At 43.8% G+C, this 21,298-nt stretch overlaps 1 protein-coding gene across 4 annotated transcripts in view; it reads right to left on the reverse strand.

Moving 5' to 3' along the window:
* Window positions 1-21,298, reverse strand: part of SDK2 (sidekick cell adhesion molecule 2) — an 876,954-nt gene that overhangs the window by 257,382 nt on the left and 598,274 nt on the right. For all 4 annotated transcript variants that reach the window (XM_077458690.1, XM_077458687.1, XM_077458688.1 and 1 more), the window contains exon 3: window positions 15,112-15,218. In XM_077458690.1, the coding sequence (XP_077314816.1) occupies window positions 15,112-15,218 (107 nt within the window). The remainder of the gene's footprint in view (window positions 1-15,111; window positions 15,219-21,298) is intronic.

Genomic DNA, 21,298 nt, shown 5'->3' on the forward strand with positions numbered 1-21,298 from the left:
ACCAATGATGGGGCACTATTCCTCCCACTGACACCAATGATGGGGCACTATTCCTCCCACTGACACCAATGATGGGGCACTATTCATCCCACTGACACCAATGATGGGGCACTATTCCCCCCACTGACATCAATGATGGGGCACTATTTCTCCCACTGACACCAATTATGGGACACTATTCCTCCCACTGACACCAATGATGGGGCACTATTCCTCCCACTGACACCAATGATGGGGCACTATTTCTCCCACTGACACCAATGATGGGGCACTATTTCTCCCACTGACACCAATGATGGGACACTATTCCTCCCACTGACACCAATGGTGGGGCACTATTCCTCCCATTGACACCAATGATGGGGCACTATTCCTCCCACTGACACCAATGATGGGGCACTATTCCTCCCACTGACACCAATGATGGGGCACTATTCCTCCCACTGACACCAATGATGGGGCACTATTCCCCCCACTGACATCAATGATGGGGCACTATTTCTCCCACTGACACCAATTATGGGACACTATTCCTCCCACTGACACCAATGATGGGGCACTATTCCTCCCACTGACACCAATGATGGGGCACTATTCCTCCCACTGACACCAATGATGGGGCACTATTTCTCCCACTGACACCAATGATGGGGCACTATTCCTCCCACTGACACCAATGGTGGGGCACTATACCTCCCACTGCACCAATGTTTAATGCACGACAAAGGATTCCCAGAGTGTAACTTTTGACTTGAGCTATTGAGCTCTGTTAACAACTAGCATTTTGCAACAGAAACTAAGGAGAAAATGTAAAGCACAAGAAAAGGAGACTATTGGCTGAATGTTAGAAATGCAACATGCATGTGACAGAGTGACAACGCAGGATCACAGTTGGGAGACTGTCATGGTTATGCAGTGATCTTCCTCTGGTTGCTTACCTCCCCTCATGTGTTCAGACTAAGAGGCCAGCCACCTGGTGGTTTTTATAACCTCTCCTCTAAGCATGGCTCCACTCCAGGCCCTATCAGGGAGCCCTATATTAACCTGTGCACTGCAGGCCATCAGGGCTGATCAACCATTGTGTATTCCTTTGTGTGTTAGCTTCCTGTTACCTGCCGTGTGCTCTGCTACTGTTTTCCGTTACCGACTTTGGCGTGTCTTGACTATCCTTGTTTGCCTGTGATCCTGACCTTTTGGCGTGTCCCCGACTATTCTTGTCTGCTTGTGGCCCCGACCTTGGCTTTGTCCCTCACCATCCCTATCCCCCTGTTGCCTACAGTGGGTGTGAGCTGGGGGACCCTGGGGGTCACGACCTGGAGCCAGTTACAGCCAAGTCCATCCTCACCACTCGAGGCTCTGGTGAACACCTGCTGGCTCTTAGACTCCGCGTCCCAGGGAATCTTACGCTCTAACCCCGGTGGGACCTGTCTCCCGTCCGCAGCAGTCAGCCGTAGGGTCCACAACCTTGCATGTGCACTCCTGATCCCTACGATGTGCATCTGTCACCTCGCCTCAAGGTGACCTGACAGAGACGGGAAGAGAACATTGTCACCCTGTAATAAGAAGTGCCTGAACAAGGACCTTCATGTCAGGTTCACCAGGGATTATTGAAATGATTTCTGCCTATGTTTAAAACTTCAGATGGAACCATATGGAGACAGGGGGAGTCAAATAGGAGTGTCAATTTTGACTTGAGCTATTGAGCTCTGTTAACAACTGGCATTTTACAATAGAGGGTAAGGAGAAAATTGAAAGCACATGAAAATGAGCCTATTGGCAGAGCGTCAGAATGCAACATACATGTGACAGAGTGACAACGCGGGATTACACTTGGGAGACGGGGAGAGAACGTTGTCCCCTTTGTGGCAGGATCACCAGAGACTTTAATGAAATCTACAGAAAGATGTCAGTACATAATGAATACGGCTGATAAGATTCCAGGAGGCGTCAGCACAACAAGCCAGATAATATAAAACAATAGGCAGGTCTCCCCCCCCCCCCCCCCGCAAGCAGAAATTAGAGTAACCAGAGAGCGGGCCCCACACTGAGCCGTCGCTGTGCTGCACCGGGCGCCGCGCATCTTAATGGACTCATTTACGTTGCGGTGTTGATAGTCTCCTGGTGTTCCCAACAGCCGCGTAATCTGCAGAAGTGTATGAATGGCGGTCCACTCCAAATGAAAGGACAAGAAAACATTCATTTCCACATAATGCCCCGCTGTCAACGGCGCCACCATCGACCCGCGATTGTCATGTCCCCCCCCCCCCCCCCCCCACCTCCAGGTACCCAAAGGCCGCGGAATTGGCGCAGATTCATTCTCTCTCTCCATTACTGTCAGGAAGCAGCTAATAAAATTCCAGAGATTGCCTGTCATTACGTGTTCATCATATAGATGGACGAAACGCGTACGAGGGGTATACATGTATGAAGCGGACAGCTGGAGAGCTTCCCATAAATAAGATGTTTCATTGCCTGAGCTTTGCGAGCCCTGGAAGTCGCCTGTAATCCGATCACTTATGGCTGAACAGCAATATAGACGCCTAGAGAGCGACATCCGCCGCGCACAGCAATAACACGCTGGCCGCCCGGCGGTTTCTATATTATGTTCATAATATTTCATTTACCGTCATGATAAACCCCCTCAACGCGGAAACGCAAAAAAAATGAACGCAGTTTGGCTACCTATGCGTGTCGTAGTAAAACTGTACATTTCTTGAGACGTTATTCGGATGTATCCGAACTTCCGAATTACAATAGTAACGAATTTAAACAAATCCGAAATAACGAAACAAAATTTTGACTTGAAAACTCAAATTTGAAAACAAGAAAGAAATTTTTTTTTTATATAAAATACAGGAATATAATAGCTAGTAAAACAGGGCAGAAAAATAGAATAGAATAGAAGAGAAAAGAATAAAATAGAAGAGAAAAGAATAAAATAGAAGAGAAAAGAATAAAATAGAAAATATGAGAATAAAATAGAATAGAATAAAATATAGCTGCCTTTCCAAAATTAGAATTTAGAAAAGAATAGCATAAAATTAAACTGAATAGGATACAAGGGATCAAATAGACTAAAATAGAATACAACTGTCTTTCGGAAATCAAATATAATAGATTTGAATTCTTTCCAAAATTAGAATTTAGAAAAGAATAGCATAAAATTAAACTGAATAGGATACAAGGGATCGAATAGACTAAAATAGAATACAACTGTCTTTCGGAAATCAAATATAATAGATTTGAATTCCAATCAAATAGAATAGAACAAAAAAAATTGAATAGAAAAAAAATAGAAAAGAAAATAATAAAATAGCATAGAAAATATGAGAATAAAATAGAATAGAATAAAATATAACCGCCTTTCCAAAATTAGAATTTAGAAAAGAATAGCATAAAATTAAACTGAATAGGATACAAGGGATCGAATAGACTAAAATAGAATACAACTGTCTTTCGGAAATCAAATATAATAGATTTGAATTCCAATCAAATAGAATAGAACAAAAAAAATAGAATAGAAAAAAAATAGAAAAGAAAATAATAAAATAGCATAGAAAATATGAGAATAAAATAGAATAGAATAAAATATAGCTGCCTTTCCAAAATTAGAATTTAGAAAAGAATAGCATAAAATTAAACTGAATAGGATACAAGGGATCGAATAGACTAAAATAGAATACAACTGTCTTTTGAAAATCAAATAGAATAGATTTGAATGCCAATCAAATAGAATAGAAAAAAAATAGAATAGAATAGAAAAAAATAGAAAAGAAAATAATAAAATAGCATAGAAAATATGAATAGAATAAAATATTGCTGCCTTTCCAAAATTTGAATTTAGAAAAGAATAGCATAAAATTAAATTGAATAGGATACAAGGGATCGAATAGACTAAAATAGAATACAACTGTCTTTTGAAAATCAAATAGAATAGATTTGAATCCCAATCGAATAGAATAAAAAAAAATGGAATAGAAAAAAAATGAGAAAATATTAGAATAAAATAGCATAGAAAATATGAGAATAGAATAGAATAAAATATAGCTGCCTTTCCAAAATTAGAATTTAGAAAAGAATAGCATAAAATTAAACTGAATAGGATACAAGGGATCGAATAGACTAAAATAGAATACAACTGTCTTTTGAAAATCAAAAAAAATTGATCTGATTCCCAATCGAATAGAATAAAAAAATAGAATAGAAAAAAATAGAAAATATTAGAATAAAATAGCATAGAAAATATTAGAATAAAATGGAATAGAATTAAATATAGCCGCCTTTTCAAAATTAGAATTTAGAAAAGAATAGAATAAAATGAAACTGAATAGGATACAAGGGATCGAATAGACTAAAATAGAATACAACTGTCTTTCGAAAATCAAATAGAATAGATTTGATTTCCAATCGATTAGAAAAAAATAATATAGAAAAAAATAGAATAGAAAAAAAAACAATAGAATAGAAAAGATTGAAAGAATGTAACTATCTTACAAAACTCAAACAGAATGAATTAGAATTTTAGAAGAATAGATTAGAACAGCATAGAAATGAATAGACTAGAAAATAAAAGAAAAAAAAAATAGGAAAACAATACAATAGCATAAAATAGAAAAAATATAACAGTCTTCTGAAATTCGAATTAAAACTAGAATAGATTTGAATTAGAATAGAAAAAGAATAGAATAGAACAAAATAGAAAGAATAGAACAATGTTATGAAATTCAAACTTCGAATAGAATAGATTAAAAAAATAGAAGAATAGAACAAAAAATAGAATAGAATCTAAAAAAAAAACCCAATAGAATAGACTAAAATAGAAAGAATGTAACCGTCTTACAAAATTCAAATTTGATTTGAATAAATTAGAATAGAATAGAAAAGAATAGACTAGAAAATAAAATAAAAAAATAGAAGAAACAAAAGACCAGAATAAAACAGAAGAATATAACAGTCTTCTGAAATTCGAATAGAATAGATTTGAATTTAAATAGAATAGAAAAAAGAATAGAATAGAAAACACAATAAAATAGTAAGACTATTACCATGTTACGAAATTCAAACTTCAAATAGAATAGATTAAAAAAAAAATGGAATAAAAGAATAGAACAAAATAGAATGGAAAAATAATAGAATAGAAATAAAGAGAAAGAATGTAACCGTCTTCCAAAAAATTGCACAGAATAAATTTGAATTTGATTAGAATAGATTCGAACAGAATAGAAAAAAATAGACTAAAAAATAAAAGAAACAAATAGAAAAAAAATGAAATAGAATAAAAGATAACACTCTTCTGAAATTTGAATTTCAAATGGAATACATTTGAATTAGAAAAGAAAAAATAGAATAGAATATAGAATAGAATAGAACAAAATAGAAAGAATAGAACAATGTTATGAAATTCAAACTTCGAATAGAATAGATAACGAAAAAAAAAATAGAAGAACAAAAGATGGAATAGAATCAAAAAAACAATAGAATAGACTAAAATAGAAAGAAAGTAACCGCCCACTTGAAATTTGAGTTGAATAAATTAGAATAGAATAGAAAAGAAAAGAATAGACTAGAAAATAAAAGAAAAAAATAGAAGAAACAAAAGACCAGAATAAAATAGAATAAATTCTAATAGAATCGTTTTGAATTTTAATAGAATAGAAAAAAAGAATAGAATAGAAAACACCATAGAATAGAAAGAATATTACCATGTTACGAAATTCAAACTTCAAATAGAATAGATTCGGAAAAAAAAAATAGAATACAATAAAAGAATAGAACAAAATAGAATGGAAAAATAATAGAATAGAAATAAATAGAAAGAATGTAACCGTCTTCCAAAATTTGTACAGAATACATTTGAATTTGATTAGAATAGATTCGAACAGAATAGAAAAAAATAGACTAAAAAATAAAAGAAAAAAATAGAAAAAAAATAAAATAGAATAAAATATAACACTCTTCTGAAATTTTAATTTCAAATAGAATAGATTTGAATTAGAAAAGAAAAAATAGAATAGAACAAAATAGAAAGAATAGAACAATGTTATGAAATTCAAACTTCGAATAGAATAGATTAGGAAAAAAAAAATAGAAGAACAAAAGAAGGAATAGAATCAAAAAAAATAATAGAATAGACTAAAATAGAAAGAAAGTAACCGTCTTACAAAATTGAAATTTGAGTTGAATAAATTAGAATAGAATAGAAAAGAATAGACTAGAAAATAAAAAAAAAAATAGAAGAAACAAAAGACCAGAATAAAAATAGAAGAAATTCAAATAGAATCTTTTTGAATTTTAATAGAATAGAAAAAAAGAATAGAATAGAAAACACCATAGAATAGAAAGAATATTACCATGTTATGAAATTCAAACTTCAAATAGAATAGATTCAAAAAAAAAAAATAGAATGCAATAAAAGAATAGAACAAAATAGAATGGAAAAATAATAGAATAGAAATAAATAGAAAGAATGTAACAGTCTTCCAAAATTTGTACAGAATACATTTGAATTTGATTAGAATCGATTCAAATAGAATAGAAAAGAATAGACTAGAAAATAAAAGAAAAAAAAATAGAAAAAAAAAATAGAATATAATAAAACAGAATATAACAGTCTTCTGAAATTCGAATTTCGAATAGAATAAATTTGAATGCGAATAAAAGACATTAGAAAATAAAAGAAAAAAAAAGAAAAAAAATAGAGTATAATAAAACAGAATATAACAGTCTTCTGAAATTCGAATTACAAATAGAATAAATTTGAATGCAAATAAAATAGAATAGAAACTAAAAGATTAGAACAGAAAAGAAAAGAATAGAAAAATAAAAAACAATAGAATAGAACAAAATATAAAGAATATAACCATGTTACAAAATTCAATTTTCTTCAATAGAATAGAATAAAATAGAATGAATGGAATTTGAATGGAATAAACTTGAATTAGATTAGAATACATTGGGTGGGGGGGTGGGGGGGGTCTGGCTGTGCACTGTTTGCTGCCGCTCCCCCCCCAAAATAATACCACTGGCCGCCACTGATTAAATCCATGTTTAAAGCGGAACCTTCAGTCATTTTTTAATTTTCCATCCATTAAATCTTCTGCCCTTGTTGTTGTTGTTTTATCTTTGGATAGTAAAACTTTTTTTTTCTGCCAGTGAATCCCTTATACAGCCCACTTCCTGTTTCTTGTCTGGTCATTGGCCTAGGCCAGTGATGGCGAACCTTGGCACCCCAGATGTTTTGGAACTACATTTCCCATGATGCTCCACTACACTGCAGAGTGCATGAGCATCATGGGAAATGTAGTTCCAAAACATCTGGGGTGCCAAGGTTCACCATCGCTGGCCTAGGATTATGACATCATGCACAGCTCTCTCTCTCTCTCTCTCTCGCACGCTCGTGAGCGTTTGCCAGAAAGGTAAAGGGGGATGAGTCATAAGAGGGCCAATGAGAGCTGCAGAGCCGGAGGCGTGTCTCTGTGTAAATCCAGGAAGTGAACAGGCAGCAGCTTCAGCTGCCCACAGTTAAAATGCCCGCAGCCGGACTCAGCGGAGGGAGATTTCTGCAGCATATTTGGCAAGTACAGAATCACAGTATATATATATATATATATATATACAAAATAATATGGAAAGCGGTTGGAGGGAAGCTTCAGAACGGCAAAGTTGTTTGTTTCATTACAAATGATGTGAGCAGACTGCAGTTCCTCTATAAACGGAACCCGAATCTCTTCCCTAATAATGGGGTGATCAAGGGAAAAATAAAAAAGAAAGATTCCCCCTGCGCTCCCAGCGCCAAGATAATTGGCTGAACAGGGAAAAAAAGAAATCAGCATTCCGATACATTTAAGGGAAAACATCGCGACTAATTAGAAGGACATAACGGGTAGAAGACTGCCATTCCGTGGAGTTCAGTCACTTTACTTCTGTGAGTCCCGATGTATTAATTATTGAATTCATAGACGCCGTGCGAGCGCGCGGTCTCAGGTCACACAATGCTGATGAATTGTGAGATCCGCGGGGACGGCGCGCCGCTAATTGAAGTTTTATTAATTTGTAATTATCCTCAGGGGGGGGGGGGCAAAACTCATAACGATGCCGTATTGCCGAGAGAACTCCAGCGAGAGGCAAAAAAAAAAAGTGAACTAAAGTGCCTGCAAGACCAAAACTTTGTATTGTGGATAAAGTATGGGATGGTTAGAACCCCTGTCTGGCTTTTATTGCAAATACAGTCATTTTGTTTGGGTGATCTCTGTCCATTGGGATTTGTAATAAAAACTCTGTTGCAGACCTTTTGTCATTCTGAAGGCCCCTTTCACACTGGGGCGGTGCAGGCGTCGGCGGTAAAGCGGCGCTATTTTTAGCGCCGCTTTACTGTAGTTTTAGCGGTGGTATGCGGCCGCTAGTGGGGGGCGGTTTTAACCCCTGCTAGCGGCCGAAAAAGGGTTAAAACAGCCGCAAAGCGGCGCTTTGCCGGCGGTATTGCCGTGCTGCCTCATTGATTTCAATGGGTAGGAGCAGTTTAGGAGCGGTGACTACACGGCTCCTTCACCGCTCCAAAGATGCGGCTAGCAGGACTTTTTCCATCGTCCTGCCAGCGCACCAGAGGGCTTTCACACTGGAGCGAAAGGGGACGTTTTTTTTCAGGCGCTATTTTTAGCGCTGTAGCGCCTGAAAACCGCCTCAGTGTGAAAGGGGCCGAAGAAATAGCTGTTTGTTTCTCTGTGTCCATGTGCAGAGTGATTCTGAATGGGAGGGTCTGCTTCATTATAATTATGGCTGCACTGATACCACTTTTTAAAATACTTTTTGTAGTACTCGCCGATACTGATTACCGATAATTTTTTTAATGTCATGTGACTGTGACACTAATATGCAGCACTGGGAAGTGATAGGTGGCACTAATGGGCGCTGATGAGGTAGCACTGATGGGCGGCACTGATGGGCGCTGATGAGGTGGCACTGATATGCAGCACTGATGAGCACTGATAGGTGGCACTGATGGGCGCTAATGAGGCGGCACTGATGGGGTGGCACTGATATGCAACCCTGATGGGCACTGATAGGTGGCACTGATGGGCGCTGATGAGGCGGCACTGATGGGGTGGCACTGATATGCAACCCTGATGGGCACTGATAGGTGGCACTGATGGGGGCTGATGAGGCGGCACTGATGGGGGCTGATGAGGCGGCACCGATAAAGCAGGGATTATGGGCGCTGATGAGGCAGTACTGATGGATGCTGATGAGGGAGCACCGATAAGGCAGGGCTGATGGGTGCTGATGAGGCAGCACTGATGGGGTGGTACTGATGGGCACTGATGAGGCGGCACTGATGAGCTGGCACTGATATGCAGCACTGATAAGTGGCACTGATGAGGTGGCACTGATATGCAGCACTGATGGGCACTAATATGCAGCACTGATAGGTGGTGCTGATGAGGCAGCACTGATGGAGTGGCACTGATATGCGCTAAAGAGGCGGCACTAATGGTCACTAATAAGTGGCATTGATGGGCTCTGATGAGGCGGTACAGATGGGGTGGCACTGATATGCAACACTGATGAGTGCTGATGAGGTGTCGCTGATGGGCGCTGATGAGGCAGCACTGATGAGGCCGCACTGATGGGGTGGTACTGATATGCAGCACTGATGGGCACTGATAGGTCCCCTGCAAAAGAAATGTCAATTTCGGTGAGATACTCCCAAAGAGGAAATCACATCTAATGGGAAGCAGACCCTGACACTTTTCTCATTAGAGCCCTGCAGGTGCAGCAGCTGATTGATAATGCTAATGCCACTCCCATTCACAGTCACTCGGCACATGGACACAGAGAAACAAACAGCTATTTCTTCAGAATAACAAAATGTAGGAATCTGCTACAAAGTTTATTACAATCCCCGCAATGTACAGAGATCATCCGGAGGGGGAGGGGTTTATTTTTAACAAAAATGAAGCTACTGAGCCCATGCTCTTCAGTGAGCAGACATCGCTCTCAAGCCAGAATTTTATTTTTTTAATTATTATTATTAATATTAATAATATAATATATATTATTTATTAAATATAATAATAATATGAAAATAATCCTTATTATTATTAATACAATAATAACACAATAATAATAATCATAATAATAATAATAATCATAATAATAATAATAATAATAATAATAATAATAGATTTTATTTTCTTAAAAAACAGAGAACAACAAATGTTCACACATCCAACTCGCTTTTTTTTTTTCCCTCATTTTCAAAAATTCCTGTAGTATGAAGCTCACAGCTGGAGACGGTTTCCATTGGTTTCTGTTGTTCTGCATTTTATAAAATGGGCCCCTATGGTGACAGGCGGGGGATATGAAGGATATGTATTACCTGCAGGCCGTGTTTATCACTTCAGCCGGAGTAATAAGAAGAAGTTAAAAGTGAACCTGTCAGACATTTGAAATGTTCAAGTAAGTAAAAGCCCCCCAAGGATCTTCGGACAAACACATCTCTGAGATGATGGATGGAGGGAACCCGAGGAACCTGAGCACCGGCTAATCTCGGGGCAGGTGGGCTAGAATAGGAGCGAAGGATGCAGAAGGTGCGCCTGCCCTGGGGACTGTGTTATCAAAGGGATTGAGAGGGGAGAGGATTTGCGTTGGGAGGAGGAATCTGGGGGGCAGCAGGGGGTAATAAGTATTGCTCTAGGAGGGGAAATTTGGTGGGGGGGGGGGGGGGGGGGTTGCTAGGAGTGGTGATTCAAAGATGATCTGTTTTGGGGGGATTTGTGCTAGCTAGGAGGGTCGATTTTTTTTTGGGGGGGGGGTATAGAAGAGGTGATATGTTAGAGAAGGGTGGGGATTTTTGCTTGGATCATTTTTTTTTTTTTGGGGTGGAGGGAGAGATTTGTGCTAGGAGGGGGATTTGGAGTGGGGGGGGGGGGGAGAGAATGTACTCAAAGGGGAAATGTAAGGGGTGGAAGATTTGTGCTAGGAGGGGTGATTTTTTGGGGGATGGAAAGGGCAGAAATTTATGCTGGGATGGGGGATTTCAGCAGGGGGTTGGATTTGTACTGGGAGGAGGAGGAGTTTATGCTTAGGTGGTAATCATGCAGATTAGTGCCCAATTTTTTTTTTTTGGGGGGGGGGGGTGGAGGGTATTTTTGCTGACACATAATGCTCATACATCTTTCAGGGGGGGTTGGGGAGCAGAGTTTGACCTGTGACCTTGTCCCGGCAGCGGCGGGGGGGGGGGGGGGTGATGGAGAGTTATTCCCCCCAATTGCTTTGCCTACCCAGAGTGCTTCGGCAGGAGATGGTGGGAATCATAAAAAATAAACTAAACCTCCAAAAAGGGAATCGGTTTCGCTTTAATACTCTGCAGGGGAATTTTTTTTTTGTTGTTTCGTTTTTTTAGCCCCCCCCCCCCCCAAAACATTTAGGGCTAAATCACACCAAAAAGTGAGCGTTTGCGTGCATTTTTGCAAGGTCTTGCGCAGCGAGTTTTTGACGGCCCATTCATTTTAATGGACGGCCAAATGCAGCCCATTCTGGACCGAACCAATTTTTGACACTTGCTGTTTACAGGATAAAAATCTGTATTTTTTGCTGGAAAATTACTTAGAACCCCAAACATCTATCTATATATATATCTATATCTCTCTATATATCTCTCTATATCTATATATATATCTATCTCTCTCTCTCTCTATATCTATAAATATTTGGGGTATATAATATTATATATATATATATATATATATATATATATATATATATATATATATATAAAACGCATAAGCGTTTTTTTCAAGATGCGTGCAGTCGCCATGAAGAGCGCTTTTGGCATTCAACCAGAGGCAGAGTTGAGACCTCCTTGGATGATAAGTGAAGCCTCGGAGAATGGGAGTCTCAGGGTGGATACGGATAGAACCAAGGGCAAAAGCGCTCAATGCCTTGCATTCTACATGGCGACTGCATGCATCTCCTTGGATGATAAGTAGGGTTGCACTGGTACTAGTATCCGTATCGGTGCCGATACAGAGTATTCGCACAAGTATCGGTACTCATGCACCGATACCCGAAACTGATACTTTCAGGCTCGGTTCTTTGAGCTGTCAGTGGGTCTCCCCTGTTGACAGCTGAAGTGTTAAAGTGGTTGTAAACCCTTACAAACCACTTTGACCTACAGGTGAGCCTAGATTAAGGCTTACCTGTAGGTCCAAGAAATATCTCCTAAACCTATACGGTTTAGGAGATATTTACCCGAAGACAGCGGCACGCAGGCGCACTGGGCCGGGCCGCAGATGGCGGCGATATGCCACGAGTGTCGGCTCCCGTGCGCATGCGCGGGAGTGACGTCATCGCTGCTCCGGCGAATCACAGCGCTGGAGTAGCGAGACCCGGAAGTCACTCCGGGATCCATGGCAGTGGCGGACATGAAGACGGAGGAACGCTTCGGGGGCTTCGTTCTCAGGTAAGTTATTCATAATGAGCTAGTATGCTATGCATACTAGCTCATTATGCCTTTGCCTTGCAGGGTGCGTTTTTTTTTTTTTTTGCCTTTACTTCCTCTTTAAAGAAGTCCGGTAATTGGAGCTGGCAAAAAAAAAAGCAGCCACAGTGTTTATTAACAACATTGCTCAGCTGCTGAAACACTAAAATAAAAAGAAACATTGTTTCTTTTTGGATCTTTCTGTTTCTTCATCTGCAGATCAAAGGGATGAACAAATTGTCCTCTGTTTAACCCCTTATAAACCCTTAATTTACTCTAACCAGCCTTAATCCACTCCCTATTCTCCTTCATTTAAATTATCGTCCTGCTTTTTAAATTTTTTGTTCACGTCTATTTTATAAACGATAAACAATTAAAACTTTTTTTTTTTTGTTTGCTTTGTTAGTGAAAATTTTTACACATATATATTAATTTATATTTACACATTTCACATTGAAAAAGCGCAAAATAAATTTTTTTTAAAAAAAAATCTATTTAATTTGTAAATAATTTTTCAATGCTTTGTATCATTGCTGGCAGCTGAAGTGAAAACAAAATAGTTGCGGTAGGTGTCGTTAATTGGTATCAGCAAGTACTAAAAAAAATAAAAATAAAAAAAATGTATCGGCACTCGTAAAAAAAAAAAATAGTATTGGTGCATCCCTAATAATAAGTGAAGCCTCAGAAAATGGGAGTCTCAGGATGGATATGGATAGAACCAAAGGCTGGCTACACAGAATAGAGATCCCATTATAGGTGGAATGTATCTTTTCTCTACTCATTTATTGCGGCGTCTCCAGCTCAGAGGGGAGACATTGTCCTCTCTACACCTACGCTTGTCCATGTGCGTTACAGCAAGTGTCACAATCACATCAACCGCCCGAGCGCACACTGCGAGCGCTTCACCTCCGGCTCTGCCCTCTCTCTCATTTCCCCGCATTCAATCTCCCGCCGAGGACCTCAACTTTCACCCCTGGAACATCCGCAGAATATCTTCCATTGTGAGCGCGCGGCTGCTGGTGGAGAAAAACTCTCTCAGTAGTCGCTGTTCGCCTCGTCCGCCGCTGACTCCGTTAGACTTCCTTTTAACCCGCCTGCCCCCCGACTCCATCAAAAGCCGGCGCCATCTGCACCAGCTAACCTCATTTCATCCTCAATGCAACTTCGGCATGAATAGGCCCGGTCGGCTTTCCTGGGCAGGTTTTTTTTTTTGTTGGCCAACCTAAATACTTCAATCGGAATGGACGCCGCCTTCGCACCAAAGACGGTTTTCATCGCTCTAATTTTTATTGAAAACATTTCCATACAAATTCACACGAAAAAAAAGATACTATCCACATACCACAGACAATCAGAGAAAAAACATATTGCATTTATAATAGTGTACATAACATAAATCATGTTACATATAGACGTGTATAACCCTTTCATGCCTAAGCCGATTTCTGATATTTGTTTCTTACAAGTTAAAATCTGTATTTTTTGTTGTAAAATTACTTAGAACCCCCAAACACACACACACACACACACACACACACACACACACACACACACATATATATACACACACACATTATATATATATATATATATATATATATATGTTTGGGGGTTCCAAGTAATTTTAGCGTAGACCCTAGAGTTCCACCCCCTAGGGGGTAGAACCAAGGGACAGTGCTCAGAGGTGGGTAGGGGGTGGAACCAAGGGTCGGTGCTTGGAGGTGGGTAGGGGGTGGATCCAGGGGACGGTGCTTGGAGGTGGGTAGGGGGTGGATCCAGGGGACGGTGCTTGGAGGTGGGTAGGGGGTGGAACCAGGGGACGGTGCTTGGAGGTGGGTGGATCCAGGGGAAGGTGCTTGGAGGTGGGTAGGGGGTGGAACCAGGGGACGGTGCTTGGAGGTGGGTAGGTGGTGGAACCAGGGGACGGTGCTTGGAGGTGGGTAGGGGGTGGATCCAGGGGACGGTGCTTGGAGGTGGGTAGGGGGTGGAACCAGGGGACGGTGCTTGGAGGTGGGTAGGGGGTGGAACCAGGGGACGTTGCTTGGAGGTGGGTAGGGGGTGGAACCAGGGGATGGTGCTTGGAGGTGGGTGGATCCAGGGGACGGTGCTTGGAGGTGGGTAGGGGGTGGAACCAGGGGACGGTGCTTGGAGGTGGGTAGGGGGTGGAACCAGGGGACGGTCCTTGGAGGTGGGTAGGGGTGGATCCAGGGGACCGTGCTTGGAGGAGGGTAGGGGGTGGAACCAGGGGATGGTGCTCGGAGGTGGGTAGGGGGTGGAACCAGGGAGACGGTGCTTAGGGGTGGAGCCAAGGGACAGTATTTAGAGGTGAATAGGGGGTGGAACCAAGGGACGGGTGCTCGGAGGTAGGTAGTGGGTGGAACCAGGGGACGGTGCTCAGAGGTGGGTAGGGGTGGAGCCAAGGGACGGTACTCAGAGGTGGGTAGGGGGTGGAACCAAGGGATGGTGCTTATAGGTGGGTAGGGGGCGGAGACAAAGAGTGACTAGGAAGGGGGGAGTTTGTATTGTGGAGCCCCATGCTGGCATGAATTGCACCATATCTCTCTTCTGAGGACCCTCGTGGTTTGTTCACTACACACAGCACTGCAGGACAGAGATAGAAATAAGGGACTTACAGGCCACCTGGACCTCGGTCTGCCTCTGCAGCAAAGCGCCCAGCCGGTTCCTCACGATACAGCGGTAATGACCGGCGTGTGTCCTGTCCAGTGAAGTGATCATGTACCTGAAAATAAAGAAACGACCAATGAAAAACCGTATCATTATTGAAGAGGAAATGCTTAATTTAAAGGGCAGCTAAAAAAATTCAAATAAATCACAGCGGACCTCATAGTAACTAGCAATGAATAAATCCCAGACATGTCACAATATACCGCAATTGTATCATTTTCTGGAAACTCTCCACCATTTATCATCCTTTTATCGTCATCCCAACCTTGACCAGGATGATGCTGTAGGTCCCAATGCATGTTGTGCAGACAAGCCGCAGGTCTCCTGGTCCTGTGTGGGAGCTCATAAAGGGCCTCCTGGTATGTGTGCCATTGACATTTCAGAAGCACTTTGCGTGGTGTTGCGCATGCTCTGATTGGTCTATGCCACATGTGTCAAACACAAGGTCCGTGGGCCGAATTCGGCCCTTCAGGCCATTTCATGTGGCACTCCCGCCTCTCCTGCAGCCGCAGCACCCCCATCATTTCTGCCCCATGTTGCCTTAGCAGTTGTCAACAGAGAGGAGGACAGAACTCCTCCGCTTTTCCATACAGAGAGGATCGTCTCTGTCCCCCCACCATTCCCCATCTCAGCAGTCGGCAGCAGAGAGGACAGAACTCCTCCTACAGATCTTGCATCTCTCTGTGCAGCTGCAGCACCCCCTCATCTCCACCTCCCCTGGTCTTACTCTGTGCTTTCTGTTTACCAGCTCTCCCCCCCCACCCCTTACAGGCAGGTTAAAGGGGGGGTGGTGTTCTGTAGTGTAGGGGAAGGTGGGGAAATCTTGATGTCCGATGTAAGGGGTAGTGGGATGCTCCAGATATCTAGTCTTACAGATACAACTGGCCCTTTGAGGCCAACCACAATGCTGATGCGGCCCGCCTGGTCTATGCTAACTGGCAGAGACAAAGCGGTGTGTCTGTGCATGAACAGGGGCTCCGGTGCAAGTTGACACCCCACAGGGTTCCTATCAAGTTCTGAAGACCTGGCAGAGACACGCCGCGTGTCTTCTGCTGAGCCTGATTTCCATTAAAGATGGCATACATTGGGAGGTAAATTGGCAGTATGGAAGTGGAAAGGCACAATGGGGCCTGTGGGACACTATGGTTGGCTGAAGGTTCTTCAGAATGTCGTGCTAGGTGGCATTTTGGGAGGCTGGAAAGCACTGTGGGAGGTTGAGGGGGCACCATGGAAGGCTGGTTGTTCTACAGCAGGTTCGGGGCACTGTGGGAGGTTGGGAAAAACTTGTAGAAGCCGAGGGCTCTCAGGGGACCTGGGAGGATTGTGGACCACTATGGAAGGTTGGGGGGACACTGTGAAGGAGTGGGGGCTCAGCAGCAAGCTTAGGGGCTTTGGGGGTGGCTGGGCAGCACTGTGGGAGGTTGTTGCGGGGGGTGGGGTGGGCATGGTGAATGCTGAGGGCTCTTAAGGATGTTGGGGGCACCTTGGGAGGTAAATTGACAGTATAGAAGCTGGGAGGCACAATGGGAGGTTGGGGCACTGTGGGACACTGTGGGACACTGTTGGAGGTTGGGGGCACTACGGATGGCTGAAGGTTCTTCAGCATGTTGCATTGGGGGGGCACTTTGGGAGGCTGGGAAGCACAGTGAAAGGTTGAGGGGGCACTATGGAGGGCTGAAGGCAGTGTGGGAGGTCGAGGGGGAACTGTGGAACTCTGTTAGGAGGTTGGGGGCACTATGAGGAGCTGGAGGTTCTACAAGAGGTGTGGGGGCACTGTGGAGGGTTAAGGGGGGACTGTAGAACACTGTTGGGAGGTTGGAGGCACTATGGGGGTCTGGAGGTTCTACAGCAGGTCTGGAGGGCAGTGTGGGACTCTGTTGGGAGGTTGGAGGTACTATGAGGGTCTGGAGGTTCTATAGCAGGTTTGGGGGCACTGTGGGAGGTTAAGGGGGGACTGTAGAACACTGCTGGGAGGTTGGGGGCACTGTGGGACACTGTTGGAGGTTGGGGGCACTACGGATGGCTGAAGGTTCTTCAGCATGTTGCATTGGGGGGCACTTTGGGAGGCTGCGAAGCACTGTGAAAGGTTCAGGGGGCACTATGGAGGGCTGGAGGTTCTATAAGAGGTGTGGGGGCACTGGGGGAGGTTAAGGGGGGACTGTATAACACGGTTGGGAGTTGGGGGCACTATGAGGGTCTGGAGATTCTACAGTAGGTTCGGGGGCACTGTGGGAGATTGGGAAGCACTGTAGAAGCTGAGGGCTCATTGTGGACCACTATGTAAGGTTTGAGGGGCACTGTGTGTGGTAAAGGGATCTGCAGCTAGCTGGAGGCTCAGAAGGAGGGAGGGTATAGCCCAGTTGTTGAGCAACATTGGTCTAGCAAGTATATTCTCCTTTTTTTTTCTTTTGAGACGCGGAAAATTGTTTTTTTATTTTGGGGGGGTGGTTGGCAGACCTAGGTTCCTAAATAATACAGGTCTTGTTCGTCCCTTCCTTGGCCTGTGACTGTACAAGGAAAGGAGAAGAGGTGAGATAATTAGCTAATTAGACCATTTCTCTGTCACTCTGCTCACTTCTCCAATCAGAACGTTCCTTGACTTGCAGAAGACTTGATTGGCTCCTTGTGCTGCTTCAGCCTGCCCCTCTCTAAGCCCCTGCTGTACAGAGGCTGAAAGCAAGTCACATTTAACAACGCAGAGCCAAATTATATGTACATAGAGTTCAGCTCTGAAACTGAATACAAAGTGTCAATCATTTCTTTCATGCACTAATTGTGTTAATAGGAATGTTACATTTTCCATGTTCTGAAAATATTATGGCCGCCCTATTACCACATCGAAGGTGAAGCACATAGAACGATTCCCTCCTAGCAGACCCGGGCAATCCTCTAAAGTCTATTTATACCCACCATGCATCCTGGCAGCTCATTAACCTTTTGCTGGACTGACACAGAAAGTCTGTTATATAAGTCTCTGCATTTTGGGGGGGGGGGGGGGGTGGAAATCCGGCGGTACGGGAGACAGATAATTATTTAGGTTACATAAATCACCCTGAAAATTCTAATTAGAGCAAATAAAATCCATTCAGTGAGCAGAAAATACTTATCACCTGCTCCAGGCTTACGATAAGCTTATTGTAGAATCCGGGGAGACAAAATGGCTTCGCTGCCAATTTAACACATAAGCGTGGAAGAGGTTACCCCGGGTGAAGAGGGCGCGGCGCTCCGCCGAGAAGGAAATCCGATTCCCTTTATCAGCTAATAAAGAGTTTTTATTTATATGTAACAAAAAAAAAAAAAAAAAAGGGGGAGATTTATGTAACAAGGCGAAGAATTGATGAACTGCGCTAAACCAATTCCTGGCTGTCCTGTACTGATGAAAACTCAACTTTCATTTGGCTGATTAGGCAGTGATGGAGCACGGGGGTCCACTAGAGAACTAGCAAAGGGAACCTTTAGAACCCTTACAGTGCATCTAAACCAGGCCTGGATCTAGGGGTCTGCTGAGGTGGGCGCTATGCCCCACCCAGATTTTAGGGTCGTGGGCCATGACAAAGTCCCCAATCTCCAGCACAGGTCAACCCACCCCACCCACTCTTCTTTGTATTGGTCAGTTGTTAGGACCGCCAACATCCTAACAATGGATGTCACATGTGTATCCTGCTCCCAGCATTTACAGGAAAGTGTAACATCCTCCATCCATACCTGTAGCCTGCTTCGCCTCCCATTGCCCACCTTCCTGCCCTCCTGATCCTGAGAGGTACATTGAAGAAGACAGTAGATGTACGAGGGTCTTCTGGTGGGGACTCCAGATCTAAGGGGGAACGCCGAGGACGCCTGATCTAAGGGGGAACGCCGAGGACTCCTCATCTAAGGGGGAACGCCGAGGACTCCTGATCTAAGGGGGAACGCCGAGGACTCCTGATCTAAGGGGGAACGCCGAGGACTCCTGATCTAAGGGGGAACGCCGAGGACTCCTGATCTAAGGGGGAACGCCGAGGACTCCTGATCTAAGGGGGAACGCCGAGGACTCCTGATCTAAGGGGGAACGCCGAGGACTCCTGATCTAAGGGGGAACGCCGAGGACTCCTGATCTAAGGGGGAACGCCGAGGACTCCTGATCTAAGGGGGAACGCCGTGGACTCCTGATCTAAGGGGGAACGCCGTGGACTCCTGATCTAAGGGGGAACGCCGAGGACTCCTGATCTAAGGGGGAACGCCGAGGACTCCTGATCTAAGGGGGAACGCCGAGGACGCCTGATCTAAGCGGGAACGCCGAGGACGCCTGATCTAAGGGGGAATGCTGAGGACGCCTGATCTAAGGGGGAACACTGAGGGCTCCTGTTCTAAGGAGGAACGCTGAGGACGCCTGATCTAAGCGGGAACGCTGAGGACGCCTGATCTAAGGGGGAACGCTGAGGACGCCTGATCTAAGGGGGAACGCTGAGGACGCCTGATCTAAGGGGGAACGCTGAGGACGCCTGATCTAAGGGGGAACGCTGAGGACGCCTGATCTAAGGGGGAACGCTGAGGACGCCTGATCTAAGGGGGAACACTGAGGGCTCCTGTTCTAAGGGGGAAAGCCGAGGACTCCTGATCTAAGCGGGAATGCTGAGGACTCCTGTTCTAAGGGGGAACGCTGAGGACGCCTGATCTAAGGTGATCTAAGGGGGAACGCTGAGGACGCCTGATCTAAGGGGGAACGCTGAGGACGCCTGATCTAAGGGGGAACGCTGAGGACGCCTGATCTAAGGGGGAACGCTGAGGACGCCTGATCTAAGGGGGAACGCTGAGGACGCCTGATCTAAGGGGGAACGCTGAGGACACCTGATCTAAGGGGGAACACTGATTGCGCTCTCTTCGGTCATCCCAAGACCTCCTGCTCTCTAGCTCCCTTGTCACTTCCTCCCATGCTCGCCTCCAGGATTTCTCCAGAGCTTCTCCCATTCTTTGGGACTCCCTACCCCAATCTGTCCGACTGTCTCCCAATTTATCCATCTTTAGGTGATCCCTGAAAACCCTTCTCTCTCAAAGAAGCCTATCCTGCTTCTAACTAACACTGTTTTACTTCCTCCATCAGCTCATCCCCCCCCACAGCTATTACCTTTTGTGTCAATTGACCCTTCCTTTTTAGATTGTAAGCTCTAAAGAGCAGGGCCCTCTGATTCCTCTTGTACCAAATTGTGATGTAACTGCAGGGGCGGACTGAAAACTCATGGGGCCCCCGGGTAATAGGAGATTATGGGGCCCCCAGGCAATCAGAGATTATGGGGCCACACAGTAGACACAAACTCACACACACAGTATACAATCACACAGTATACACAGACATGTTTCTATTGGCTGAGAAGGTACTGGAGAGGTGGGGCAGCTATAATCTCAGGATTTTTAGACCAAAAGGATGTTGGTAAGGGACATTTCAGAGACAGATGTAAAAAAAAAAAAAAACACTGATTTTTACATACTGTCCCTGGTTTTACTGATGCTGGCAACCCTGATGGGGCCCCCTAGTGGTATGGGGCCCTCGGGCAGTGCCCGAGTGGCCCAATGGTCAGTTCACCCCTGTGTAACTGTAATGTCTGCCCTCATGTTGTAAATCTCTGCTCAAACTGTTGGCGCTATATAAAACCTGTATAATAATAATAATAATAATAATAATAATAAGAGGAAACGCTGAGGGCTCCTGATCTAAGCGGGAATGCCGAGGACTCCTGATCTAAGGGGGAATGCTGAGGACTCCTGATCTAAGGGGGAACGCCGAGGACTCCAGATCTAAGGGGGAACGCCGAGGACTCCTGATCTAAGGGTGAACGTCGAGGACTCCTGATCTAAGGAGGAACGCCGAGCACTCCTGATCTAAGGGGGAACGCTGAGGGCGCTCTCTTCGGTCATCCCAAGACCTCCTGCTCTCTAGGTCCCTTGTCACCTCCTCCCCCATGCTCGCCTCCAGGATTTCTCCAGAGCTTCTCCCATCCTTTGGAACTCCCTACCACAATCTGTCCGACTGTCCCCTAATCTATCCATCTTTAGGCGATCCCTGAAAACCCTTCTCTCTCAAAGAAGCCTATCCTGCTTCTAACCAACACTGTTTTACTTCCTCCATCAACTCATCCCCCCCACAGCTATTACCTTTTT

The sequence above is a fragment of the Lithobates pipiens genome, unplaced genomic scaffold (genome assembly GCF_037356315.1).
Source record: "Lithobates pipiens isolate NorthernLeopardFrog02 unplaced genomic scaffold, aLitPip1_a1.2 Scaffold_28, whole genome shotgun sequence".
Lineage (NCBI taxonomy): Eukaryota > Metazoa > Chordata > Amphibia > Anura > Ranidae > Lithobates > Lithobates pipiens.